Source organism: Somniosus microcephalus, chromosome 30, assembly GCF_052327205.1.
Source record: "Somniosus microcephalus isolate GS21.2 chromosome 30, FLI_Smic_1.0, whole genome shotgun sequence".
In the NCBI taxonomy this organism is placed as follows: Eukaryota; Metazoa; Chordata; class Chondrichthyes; order Squaliformes; family Somniosidae; genus Somniosus; species Somniosus microcephalus.
In genome coordinates, this window is record NC_141016.1 from 31,839,366 (window position 1) to 31,853,371 (window position 14,006).

General features: G+C 47.4%; 1 protein-coding gene across 1 annotated transcript in view; it reads left to right on the forward strand.

Annotated features, from left to right (window-relative positions):
• Positions 1-14,006, forward strand: part of LOC147098097 (scavenger receptor cysteine-rich domain-containing protein DMBT1-like) — a 158,683-nt gene that overhangs the window by 112,230 nt on the left and 32,447 nt on the right. The window contains exon 3 of the mRNA XM_085970819.1: positions 13,905-13,937. Within this exon, the coding sequence (XP_085826945.1) occupies positions 13,905-13,937 (33 nt within the window). The remainder of the gene's footprint in view (positions 1-13,904; positions 13,938-14,006) is intronic.

The window sequence follows — 14,006 nt, forward strand, 5'->3', positions numbered from 1 at the left end:
GCTGAACTTACTTCAGAAGCAGGTGAAAGAGCTGCAGAAAGACAAAGAGAGACAAAGGTGAGAAAGAGCGGCATTAGCCCAGCAGCCAGAGGCTAGAGATAAGACAGTACAGAGCCCGACTGGGCAGCTACACTCTCACAATGAACAACAGCAGCAGACCCAAAATACAGGGGGAGCCACACAGACCGACCAGCACACTGAAACCCAGTCTGCCCCCACCACTTTGGAACGACAGCCGAGCCGCTCACAAGAGGAATGCTCACACCAGACACGACCACCCCGGTCCAACACACAACCGGGGAGTCCAGATGAAAGCCACAAACCAGTAAACACCAACAAGGCTGACATCGTAATCCTCATAGACTCAAATGGGAAATACCTATGGGAGAAAAGGCTCTTCCCTAGACGTAAAGTAGAAAAGCTCTGGTGCCCAACAACAGACAGAGCCCTAGAATGGCTGACCAAAACCCAATTAGGCTCCCCCCAACACATAATAATATACACCAGCACAAATGACCTAAGGGCCCAGCAGGAAAGGGTAGCAACATTGCTCGGATCAGTGATCATGAACGCAAGCGACATCTTCCCTAACACTAGAATCACGGTTTCCACACTATTGCCGAGAAGAAACTTCAACAACAAAATAATCCACGTGATAAATGCAAGCATAGCAAGAGACTGAATTAAAACATAACGTGCACCTGGCCCAACACCCCACCCTCGATGAGGAATGTCTTTATGACCAAGTCCATATCCACAGGAACCGAATGTCGGTCTTTGCGAAGGACCTGAAGGACGTCGCTTTTAACTGGGTCCACACCCAGATCCAAAAAGACCCCCCCCGATCACCAAAGACCAACGGGATACAGACCAGGACTACTACAGAGACCATCACCACACCAACTGGGACCAGAGAGGATCCCCACGCACAACAACAATGTCGGACCTGCACCACTCATGTACTACAGGGGAACATGACCATCCCCAGCCAGGCAGAGGGAGAGGTGCTCAGAGCATACGCAATACCACAGGCAGAGACAATCCACTAAGAGACATAATGCAGGCGATCAGCAGCAACCACTCCCGCCTATGGACCAGAAAAAAATAAGGACTAGTTGCTAGAAAAAGTTGTAACCAATTATCCTCAGCATTTATAGACAATTGAAATGTTCTTTTTTCCCCATTTAGACACGACAAACACATATTACTATTTATTATATTCTAACCCATCACAGTAAAAGATCAATTTTAGAATGAAATCCTTATATATCTCAACCTGGAATATCCAAGGTCTACGCTCTTCTATGCTTGGCATGAAGAATGTGACCCCAGAGTTCCTAGATGAGATTAAAGATCTGGATATTTCTTTTTACAAGAAACCTGGTGTAGAGGAGAAGGACACACTGGCTGTCCTATTGTGTACACAGAGCTGGTGGTCCCCTCCAATAAATTGCCAGGAGTAACCCAGGGCAGAGAATCTGGAGGCATACTGATTTGGATTAAAGCAGAGCTTAGGAGTTGCATTGAATTTGTGGAAAAGGGCGAAAACCACTTATGGCTAAAAATTAAGAGGGGCATCATCTCGAGCATGAAAGATGTTTTCATTTGCACATTCTATATCCCCCCGACAGAATCCCCGTACTTCAAAGAGGGCACCTTCTCCAACATAGAGAGGGAGATTATCCAATTCCAGGCCAAGGGAAATGTGTTGATATGTGGGGACCTCAACTCAAGAACGGGCGAAGAACCAGACTTCACCAATAATCATGGGAATAATTACATATTTGGGAATAACCACTTTGATCTCCCTTCCCATCCACACAGGCATAACTGCGACAAACAGACAAATGCTAACGGAAAACAGCTCCTGCAGCTCTGTCGAAGCCTGGGTCTGTACATTGTCAATAGTGGGTTATTGGGAGACTTCCTAGGAAGATCCACCTATTGCTCACCTCTTGGCTTCAGCACCGTAAACTATATGATTACAGATCTAGACCCATTCTCTTTCAGAACATTCACAGTCAAACCACAAACAACACTGTCAGACCACAGTCAAATTACTGCATATCTTGAAAGGACAGAAACAACCAACACAGAAACACAACCCAGTAAACTGTACAACATTAAAAAATCTTACAGATGGGCCAAAAACAGCACGGAAAAATACCAGAAAAAAATTAGCAACCAAACAACTCAAGCTCTCTTGCACACCTTTCTGGAAAATACATACACACACAATAAAGAAGGCATAAACCAGGCAGTGAATAACCTAAATAATATTTTTGATAATTTGGCATAAATGTCAAACTTGAAAGTTCACAAGAACAAACCCAAAACAAAAAACTACGAAAAATGGTTTGACTCCGATTGCCAGAACATGAGGAAAAAACTCAGAAAAATATCAAACCAAAAACACAGACAACCAGAAAACGAGGAATTAGGCATTAACACAATAAAAAAACAGACTCAGAACCAAGAAAGAGCAGTATATTAAGAATACACTCATCTCCATCGAAGAATCCATTGATTCCAATTGTTTCTGGGACAACTGGAATACATTACACAAAAAACAACACGACGAATTGGCCATTCAAAACGGAGACACATGGGAAAACAATTTTGAAAAATTATACCAGAAAAACACACTAAGCCCAGAGCAATACCAAATATGCGAAAAACAGGCAAAGCTAGAATTTGCCATAAAAGATAACCAAAACCCGATAGACCCCATAATATCTGAAAAAGAGCTAATTGAAAATCTCAAGGACCTGCGACCAGGAAAAGCTTGTGGTGCAGATGGCATCCTAAGCGAGATGATTAAACACACGGACGATAAAATGAAATTGGCTATACAGAAACTCTTCAACTTGGTACTGAGTGTCGGTTACTTCCCTGATATCTGGAACAAAGGACTCATAACGCCCATATACAAAAGTGGGGATAAAGTTGACCCAAATAACTATCGAGGCATCTGTGTAAACAGTAACCTGGGGAAGGTTTTCTGTAGTATCATAAACAAAAGACTTATAAACTTCCTTGAGGAGCACAATGTCTTGAGTAAAAGCCAAATTGGATTCCTGCCAAACTATAGAACATCAGATCATATCTTCACCCTACAGACTCTAATTGACAAACATGTTCATCAAAACAAAAGCAAAATCTACGCATGCTTTATAGATTTCCAGAAGGCTTTCGATTCCATCTGGCACGACGGTCTATTCCTGAAACTTATCGAAAGCGGTGTAGGGGGTAAAACATATGATGTAATTAAATCAATGTATACAAACAACAAATGTGCAGTTAAAATTGGAGACAAACAAACAAAATACTTCCCACAGGGGCGGGGGGTGACGCAGGGCTCGCCAATCTCACCGACACTCTTTAATATTTACATAAATGAACTGGCAAAACTACTTGAACAATCTACAGCACCCGGCCTCACCCTATATGAATCCAAGGTTAAATTCCTCCTCTATGCAGATGACCTGGTTCTGCTGTCACCAACTAAGTACGGTCTACAGCAGAACCTGGATCTGCTGGAGTCGTTCTGTCAGACCTGGGCCCTGACAATAAACCCCCAAAAAACCAAAGTCCTTGTGTTCCAGCAAAGATCCAGACATCAGGGACACAAAATAAATCTCACACTAGGAACAACTAAAATCGAACAAACCACTAACTACACATACTTGGGCATAAAAATCAGCTCTACGGGCAATTTCAAACTGGCTGTGAATGAACTGAAAGAGAAAGCTAAAAGGGCTTTCTATGCCATTAAAATATCAACCCAAATAGAAATCCCAATTAGCATTTGGCTCAAAATTTTCAAATCAGTAATTGAACCGATTGCATTCTATGGCAGTGAGGTGTGGGGACCGCTAACACAACAAGAATTTGCAAAATGGGACAAACACACAATTGAGATCCTACATGCAGAATTCTGTAAAAGTATCCTCCGGACTCAAAGGAAAACCGTAAACAATGCATGCAGGGCAGAACTAGGCCAATATCCACTAATAATTACTATCCAAAAAAGAGCCACCAAATTTTGGAAACACCTAAAAATGAGCAACCCCCACTGCTATCATTACGAAGCCTTGAAATGCCAAGAGAGGACCATAAAGAAGAACACCCTCAGTCAACTAGTCCTGGGACTCAGTGAAGCAACCACTAACGCTACTAACAATAATCAGCCCCAGGACAGTGACATCGTAGCACAGAGAATTCGTCCCAACACAATTGTCACTAAGCAAAAGGAAAAATACCTGTCATATTCGGCAGAAACAACAAAAACCCAAAGCAAACTCAATTGCTACTTGGCCCTAAACAGACAACACAACATGGCTGATTACCTGACCATGGTAAAGGATAGCAAACTGAGAAAAACCTTGACAAGGTACAGGCTTAGCGAACATAGCCTGGCGATTGAAAAAGGCAGACACAGGCAGACCAGGCTGCCAAGAGAGGACAGGATATGCTCTCACTGCAGTCAGGGAGTGGTGAGACAGAGATGCACTTCCTCACAGCTTGTGGAAAATATCAGGGCATCAGGGAGAATTTCTACCAAAAATTCTCACAAATATGCCCTGAATTCAGAAATTTGAATGAAGACCAAAAACTCCCATACCTACTAGGGGAAGAGAGAAACTGTGTAACACTAGCGGCACACTATGTTACAGCTTGCCATAAACAGAGGGGCAACCAGTAAACCTAAGAAAATAGTATATAGAAATTATACGAATGTATATTTATACACTGAGGGATATATCTGTTTATACACTGTACGAATAAATCTGCGTTTATGTGTTCAACCATAAATGTATTTAGAGTCATAGAGTCGTAGAGTTATACAGCACGGATAGAGGCCCTTCGGTCCATCGTGTCCGCGCCGGCCATCAAGCCCTGTCTAATCTAATCCCATATTCCAGCATTTGGTCCGTAGCCTTGTATGCTACGGCATTTCAAATGCTCATCCAAATGCTTCTTAAATGTTGTGAGGGTTCCTGCCTCCACAATCCTTTCAGGCAGTGAATTCCAGACTCCAACCACCGTCTGGGTGAAAAAGTTCTTTCTCAAATCCCCTCTAAACCTCCCGCCCTTTACCTTGAATCTATGACCCCTAGTTATTGACCCGTCTACTAAGGGAGAAAGCTCCTCAGTATCCATCCTATCTGTGCCCCTCAAAATTTTGTACACCTCAATCATGTCCCCCCTCAGCCGCCTCTGCTCCAAGGAAAACAAACCCAATCTGCCCAGTCTCTCTTCATAGCTGAAGCGCTCCAGCCCTGGTAACATCCTGGTGAATCTCCTCTGCACCCTCTCCAAAGCGTTCACATCCTTCCTGTAGTGTGGCGACCAGAACTGCACACAGTATTCCAGCAGTGGCCTAACCAGTGTTTTATACAGCTCCATCAAAACCTCCTTGTTCTTATATTCTATGCCTCGGCGAATGAAGGCAAGTATCCCATATGCCTTTTTTACCACCTTATCCACCTGTTCCGCCACCTTCAGGGATCTGTGTACTTGCACACCCAGATGCCTCTGACCCTTCGTCTTGCCTAGGGTCTTACCATTCATTGTGTATTCCCTTGCCTTGTTAGTCCCCCCAAAGTGCATCACCTCGCACTTTTCTGGGTTAAATTCCATTTGCCACTGTTCCGCCCATCTGACGAACCCATCTATATCGTCCTGCAGACTGAGGCTACCCTCCTCGCTATTTACCACCCTACCAATTTTTGTATCATCCGCGAACTTACTGATCATCCCTTTTACATTCATATCCAAGTCATTAATGTAGACCACAAACAGCAAGGGACCCAGCACCGATCCCTGTGGTACCCCACTGGCCACAGGCTTCCAGTCACAATAACAACCTTCGACCATCACCCTCTGCCTTCTGCCACTAAGCCAGTTTTTGTATCCAATGTGCCAAGGCACCCAGGATTCCATGGGCTCTTACCTTCTTGACCAGTCTCCTGTGCGGGACTTTATCGAAGGCCTTACTGAAATCCATGTATACCACACCCACTGCGTTACCCTCATCCACACACCCAGTCACCCCCTCAAAAAATTCAATCAAATTAGTCAGACATGATCTTCACTTGACAAAGCCATGTTGACTGTCCCTGATTAATCCTTGCCTCTCCAAGTGGAGATTAATTGTGTCCCTCAGAATTTTTTCCAATAATTTCGATGCGTTGGCAACATAAGATGTACCTTATCATGCCAATAAAGCGATTTGAATTGAAATTGAATTGAATTGACTGGGAGTGTGTGAGAGAGAGAGAGAGAGACAGGGAGTGAGTGTGAGGGAGAGAGATTGGGAGTGTGAGAGAGAGAGAGAGAGACTGGGAGTGTGAGAGAGAGAGAGAGTGGGTGTGTGTGAGAGAGAGTGGGAGTTTGTGAGTGAGAGAGAGAGAGAGTGGGAGTGTGTGTGTGAGAGAGAGAGAGAGAGAGTGTGGGAGTGTGTGTGAGAGAGAGAGACTGGGAGTGTCTGAGAGAGAGAGACTGGGAGTGAGAGACAGAGACTGGGAGTGTGAGAGAGAGACTGGGAGTGTGAGAGAAAGACTGGGAGTGTGTGTGCGAGAGCGAGAGAGTGGGGGTGTGAGAGAGAGAGAGAGAGTGGGAGTGTGAGAGAGAGAGAGAGAGAGACTGGGAGTGAGAGAGAGACTGGGAGTGAGAGAGAGAGAGAGTGTGAGAGAGAGAGAGAGACTGGGAGTGTGAGAGAGAGAGAGTGTGAGAGAGAGAGACAGAGAGAGACTGGGAGTGTGAGAGAGAGAGAGAGAGAATGGGAGCGTGAGAGAGAGAGAGACTGGGAGTGTGAGACAGAGAAACTGGGTGTGTGAGAGAGAGATTGGGAGTGTGAGAGAGTGAGATTGGGAGTGTGAGAGAGAGAGATTGGGAGTGTGAGAGAGAGATTGGGAGTGTGAGAGAGAGAGAGAGACTGGGAGTGTGTGAGAGAGAGAGAGATTGGGAGTGTGAGAGAGAGAGAGATTGGGAGTGTGAGAGAGAGAGAGATTGGGAGTGTGAGAGAGACAGACTGGGAGTGGGAGAGAGAGAGTGACTGGGAGTGAGAGAGAGAGAGATTGGGAGTGTGAGAGAGAGAGAGATTGGGAGTGTGAGAGAGAGAGAGACTGGGAGAGTGAGAGAGAGAGAGATTGGGAGTTTGAGAGAGAGAGATTGGGAGTGTGAGAGAGAGAGAAATTGGTAGTGAGAGAGAAATTGGGAGTGTGAGAGAGAGAGAGACTGGGAGTGAGAGAGAGAGAGATTGGGAGTGTGAGAGAGCGAGATACTGGGAGTCTCTGAGAGAGAGATTGGGAGTGTGAGAGGGAGAGATTGGGAGTGTGAGAGAGAGAGATTGGAGTGTGAGAGAGAGAGATTGGGAGTGTGAGAGAGAGAGAGAGATTGGGAGTGTGAGAGAGAGTGAGATTGGGAGTGTGAGAGAGAGAGAGATTGGGAGTGTGAGAGAGAGAGAGACTGGGAGCGTGAGAGAGAGAGTGATTGGGAGTTTGGGAGAGAGAGATTGGGAGTGTGAGAGAGAGAGTAATTGGTAGTGAGAGAGAAATTGGGAGTGTGAGAGAGAGAGAGACTGGGAGTGAGAGAGAGAGAGATTGGGAGTGTGAGAGAGCGAGATACTGGGAGTCTCTGAGAGAGAGATTGGGAGTGTGAGAGGGAGAGATTGGGAGTGTGAGAGAGAGAGATTGGAGTGTGAGAGAGAGAGATTGGGCGTGTGAGAGAGAGAGAGAGATTGGGAGTGTGAGAGAGAGTGAGATTGGGAGTGTGAGAGAGAGAGAGATTGGGAGTATGAGAGAGAGAGACTGGGAGTGTGAGAGAGAGACTGGGAGTGTGAGAGAGAGAGACTGGGAGTGTGTGAGAGAGAGAGATTGGAAGTGTGAGAGAGAGAGAGATTGGGAGTGTGAGAGAGAGAGAGATTGGGCGTGTGAGAGAGAGAGAGATTGGGAGTGTGAGAGAGAGAGAGATTGGGAGCGTGAGAGAGAGAGACTGGGAGTGTGAGAGAGAGAGGCTGGGAGTGTGATAGAGAGAGACTGGGAGTGTGTGAGAGAGAGAGAGATTGGGAGTGTGAGAGAGAGAGATGGGGAGTGTGAGAGACAGAGATAGGGAATATGAGAGAGAGAGAGATTGGGAGTGTGAGACAGAGAAACTGGGTGTGTGAGAGAGAGATTGGGAGTGTGAGAGAGTGAGATTGGGAGTGTGAGAGAGAGAGATTGGGAGTGTGAGAGAGAGATTGGGAGTGTGAGAGAGAGAGAGACTGGGAGTGTGTGAGAGAGAGAGAGATTGGGAGTGTGAGAGAGAGAGAGATTGGGAGTGTGAGAGAGAGAGAGATTGGGAGTGTGAGAGAGAGAGACTGGGAGTGGGAGAGAGAGAGTGACTGGGAGTGAGAGAGAGAGAGATTGGGAGTGTGAGAGAGAGAGAGATTGGGAGTGTGAGAGAGAGAGAGACTGGGAGAGTGAGAGAGAGAGAGATTGGGAGTTTGAGAGAGAGAGATTGGGAGTGTGAGAGAGAGAGAAATTGGTAGTGAGAGAGAAATTGAGAGTGTGAGAGAGAGAGAGACTGGGAGTGAGAGAGAGAGAGATTGGGAGTGTGAGAGAGCGAGATACTGGGAGTCTCTGAGAGAGAGATTGGGAGTGTGAGAGGGAGAGATTGGGAGTGTGAGAGAGAGAGATTGGAGTGTGAGAGAGAGAGATTGGGCGTGTGAGAGAGAGAGAGAGATTGGGAGTGTGAGAGAGAGTGAGATTGGGAGTGTGAGAGAGAGAGAGATTGGGAGTGTGAGAGAGAGAGACTGGGAGTGTGAGAGAGAGACTGGGAGTGTGAGAGAGAGAGACTGGGAGTGTGTGAGAGAGAGAGATTGGAAGTGTGAGAGAGAGAGAGATTGGGAGTGTGAGAGAGAGAGAGATTGGGCGTGTGAGAGAGAGAGAGATTGGGAGTGTGAGAGAGAGAGAGATTGGGAGCGTGAGAGAGAGAGACTGGGAGTGTGAGAGAGAGAGGCTGGGAGTGTGATAGAGAGAGACTGGGAGTGTGTGAGAGAGAGAGAGATTGGGAGTGTGAGAGAGAGAGATGGGGAGTGTGAGAGACAGAGATTGGGAATATGAGAGAGAGAGAGATTGGGAGTGTGAGAGAGAGAGAGATTGGGAGTGTGAGAGAGAGAGAGATTGGGAGTGTCAGAGAGAGAGAGAGTGGGTGTGTGAGAGAGAGAGAGAGATTGGGAGTGTTGGAGAGAGAGATTGGGAGTGAGATTGGGAGTGTGAGAGAGAGAGATTGGGAGTGTGAGAGAGAGAGATTGGGAGTTTGAGAGAGAGAGACTGGGAGTTTGTGAGAGAGAAACTGGGTGTGTGAGAGACAGATTGGGAGTGTGAGAGAGAGAGATTGGGAGTGTGTGAGAGAGAGGTTGGGAGTGTGAGAGAGAGATTGGGAGTGTGAGAGAGAGAGAGAGACTGGGATTGTGTGAGAGAGAGAGAGATTGGGAGTGTGAGATAGAGAGAGATTAGGAATGTGAGAGAGAGAGAGATTGGGAGCGTGAGAGAGGGAGAGATTGGGAGTGTGAGAGAGAGAGACTGGGAGTGGGAGAGAGAGAAAGACTGGGACTGAGAGAGAGAGAGATTGGGAGTGTGAGAGAGAGAGAGATTGGTAGTGTGAGGGAGAGAGAGACTGGGAGAGTGAGAGAGAGAGAGATTGGGAGTTTGAGAGAGAGAGATTGGGAGTGTGAGAGAGCGAGAGACTGGGTGTGTCTGAGAGAGAGATTGGGAGTGTGAGAGGGAGAGATTCGGAGTGTGTGAGAGAGAGAGATTGGGAGTGTGAGAGAGAGACATTGGAGTGTGAGAGAGAGAGATTGGGAGTGTGAGAGAGAGAGAGATTGGGAGTGTGAGAGAGAGTGAGATTGGGAGTGTGAGAGAGAGAGGGATTGGGATTGTGAGAGAGAGAGACTGGGAGTGTGAGAGAGAGACTGGGAGTGTGGGAGAGAAAGACTGGGAGTGTGTGAGAGAGAGAGATTGGATGTGTGAGAGAGAGAGATTGGGAGTGTGAGAGAGAGAGATTAGGAGTGTGAGAGAGAGAGAGATTGGGAGTGTGAGAGAGAGAGAGATTGGGAGTGTGAGAGAGAGAGACTGGGAGTATGAGAGAGAGAGACTGGGAGTGTGATAGAGAGAGACTGGGAGTGTGTGAGAGAGAGAGAGATTGGGAGTGTGAGAGACAGAGATTGGGAGTGTGAGAGAGAGAGATTGGGAATGTGAGAGAGAGAGATTGGGAGTGTGAGAGAGAGAGAGATTGGGAGTGTGAGAGAGAGAGAGATTGGGAGTGTGAGAGAGAGAGAGAGTGGGAGTGTGAGAGAGAGAGAGAGATTGGTAGTGTGAGAGAGAGAGATTGGGTGTGTGATTGGGAGTGAGAGAGAGAGAGATTGGGAGTGTGAGAGAGAGAGATTGGGAGTGTGAGAGAGAGAGATTGGGAGTGTGAGAGAGAGAGAGATTGGGAGTGTGATTGGGAGTGTGGGAGAGAGAGATTGGGAGTGTGAGAGAGAGAGAGATTGGGAGTATGAGAGAGAGAGAGATTGGGAGTGTGAGAGAGAGAGAGAGTTTGGGAGTGTGAGAGAGAGAGAGAGAGATTGGGAGTGTGAGAGAGAGAGAGAGATTGGGAGTGTGAGGGAGAGAGATTGCGAGTGTGAGAGAGAGAGAGAGACTGGGCCGCCACGGCCGGTGACCTGGTGGCTTTTGTTCGGGCTCTCGGGTGGGGCTGTTGATGCCGCGGGGAGGTTTTGTGCGCAGCAGCTCCCGGCATGGCCCGCCGTGGCCGCTCACCTGTTGGCTTTGGGTCAGGCTCTGGGGCGGGGCTGTTGAAGCCGCGGGGAAGTTTTGCACGCGGCGGCCCCCGTACGGCCCGTAACTCAAGGCCCAGGCTTCCCGGGCTGCTACGCCGCACCCGGCGCCGGCACAGCCACTCGAAATGGCCGTCAAAGTAGGCGAGCCTCCAGGTGAAGGGCAGTGGATCATATCATTTCCTACTGTTGCTAAATACAATTTAAAACTCAAATAATTTGTTATTTTCCTTAGTACCCTAACACACAGAAAGTGTGGGAAAAAATCGTGAAGAATCAACAAGGCGGCCATTCACCTCGGTTCAGAATGATAAGGCGCGCCCACACACGCACCAATTGGTCGAACTTCAGGTCACTGAACTGTAGGATTAGTCAATCGTCAAGTCACTCAACACTCAACTGTAGGATGGCCTGCCCGCCCGCGCAATGAACCCACCCCCATGATGCAGCGATTGGTCAACCATCGGTCAACTGTCAGGTCGCTCGACCGTATGATTGTTCAACCTTCACGTCACTCAATGCTAATGAGCAAATGAGCGGAACTTTTCCCATTTAATGAGTGGAATTTTGAACGTTTTTTGGATACCGTGGGCATGATTTTTGTCTGACGGAAAAGTAAATGCGCCTATGACCGGTCCGTAATCGTAAGCTTTCTTTTGATGTGACGCGCGTGTAGGTACGCTCTATAACTTTTGAACGTATAGAGAACGGACAGACAGACAGACAGAAAGACAGACGGACAGACAGAAGAGGTCTTTTATATATATAGATAGAATAGAAAGAGACCTGGAGATCTGTGGGACACAATATCAGCAGGGGGGTTGAGAGCAGGTCAACAAACTGGCAGCATTTTAAAAAGCAGCAAAGCTTAACCAGTAAACGAGAGATCCATTAACCGAACATCATTAACGGGTAAAATGATGGACCAGTCGGCGAGGACAGGTTACATGAGAATTCGGTCAGCAGGACCTTAATAAGGAACAGCCAGCACGGAGATAGGAGGCGTGAACCCTCCTGACAAATGGTTCATTTTGTTTTGTTTGAGGTATTTAGTAATAAAATGAGTAGCAGAAACTTCCAATTACAACTTTATGGAAACTTTCAAATTTCCACGTGGAAAACATTGGTTTAAAATAAGACACTGAAATTCATCACACAATAAGATAATCTATAATTTAATTTCAATTATATTCATGTTCATCCCGAACTTTGGATGGGAATCCTATACTTCACTACCTAACATCACTGTGAGCCCAGCCTGCTTAATCATGACATGCAAGCCATGATCCTGACCAACGGATCCACCACAGAACCAATTCAGGTATGGATCGGCATCAAGCAAGGCTGTGTCATCGAATCAATGCTCTTCTCAATCTTCCTTGCTGCAATGCTCAATCTCACCCTCAGTAAGCTCCCCACTGGAGTGGAGGTAATCTATAGAACAAACTGGAAACTGTTGAATCTCCGTCGCCTCCAGTCCAGATCCAAGGTTGTCCCATCCTCTGTCATTGAAGTACAGTATGCAGATGATCCTTGTGTCTGCGCGCACTCGGAGGTCGAACTCCAAAACATCGTCAACACCTTCAGTGAAGCGTACGAGAGCATGGGCCTTGCACTTAACATCCGTAAGACAAAGGTCCACTAACAACCTGCCCCCGCCACACATTACTGTTCACCGATTATCAAAATCCATGACGAGGCCTGGGACAACGTGGACCACTTTCCATACATCGGGAGCATACTGTCAACAAGGGCAGACGTCGATGACAAAGTACAACAATGCCGTTGTGACAGTGCAGCCTTCGGTCGCCTGAGGAAGAGAGTGTTTGAAGCTCAGGACCTCAAACCCAGCACCAAGCTCATGGTCTAAAGAGCAGTCGAGACTCCCCGCCCCCCTGTATGCTTCAGAGACATGGACCATGTACAGCAGGCACCTCAAAGCACTGGAGAGGTACCACCGACACTGCCGCCGGAAGATCCTGCAAATCCATTGGCAGGATAGGTGCACCACCGTCAGTGTTCTCACTCAGGCCAACATCCCCAGCATCGAAGCTTTGTCCACACGCAATCAGCTCCGATGGACGGGTCACTTCGTCTGAACGCCCAATACGAGATTCCCAAAGCAAGTGCTCTGCTTGGAGCTCCAACACGGCAAGAGAGCACCAGGTGGGCAGAAGAAACGCTTCAGGAAAACACTCAATGCCTCCTTGAAAAAGTGCAACATTCCCACTGACACCTGGGAACCCCTGGTCCAAGACTGCACAAAGTGGAGGAGAAGCATCCGTGGTGGCGTCATACACCTTGAGTCTCTTGCCGGGAGCAAGCGGAAGCCAACCACAAACAGCGGAAGGAGCACACGTCAAACCAAGCACCCCACCCACCCGCCCCTTCAACCATTGTCTGCACCACCTGTGACAGAAAATGTAGGTCCCGCGTTGGACTCATCTGTCACCTGAGAACTCATTTTTAGTGCGGAAGCAAGTCATCCACGGTTCCGACGGACTGCCTAAGAAGAGGAAGAAGAGCACTGCAGCTGTTAAAAGAGCGGGCGCATCACCGCCGCCTGCTCAGGGCGGGTAAAAAATGGACAGAGCACCGTCACCACTAATTTTCAGGGCTACGGGGAAAGGGCAGTGGACTGGGACTGATTGGATCGCACTTCTAAAGAGCCGGCACAGGCACGATGGGCCGAATGTCCTCCATCTGTGTGTTGTCATTCTCTGATTCAACAAGCAGCAGGTCAATCACCACCGCCTTCTCTGGGTACTGACACATTGGTAATAAATGGGGCCCGAGCACCGTCACCACAAGGAGAGAGTACGCCCAGATGTCACTGTGTGATTGTGTGAAAATCATTCTCGATAAACTGTAGGCACTTTACAAATGTCAGCTTGCTGTATATATTGTATTCGCGGTTTTATAAGGAATGAAGAACAGATGAAATCACAGACCCCGGTATCAGTTCTTTAGCAAAGTGACGGGAAATCTTACCCCTCAGTTCATTGTATTTGTGACTTTTCTTTCTGACAGTTTTATTCATTTCTTGCCCCAGTGAACTCTAATTCTCAATGTCTCATTTCAGGCAGACCTTGGAACAGTCAGGCTGACCCGTCAGGTAATCGCTTTTGATTTTCACGTTATCTGGCATCTCTCTGCTGTGATCCATCCCATTGAATATTAAGGC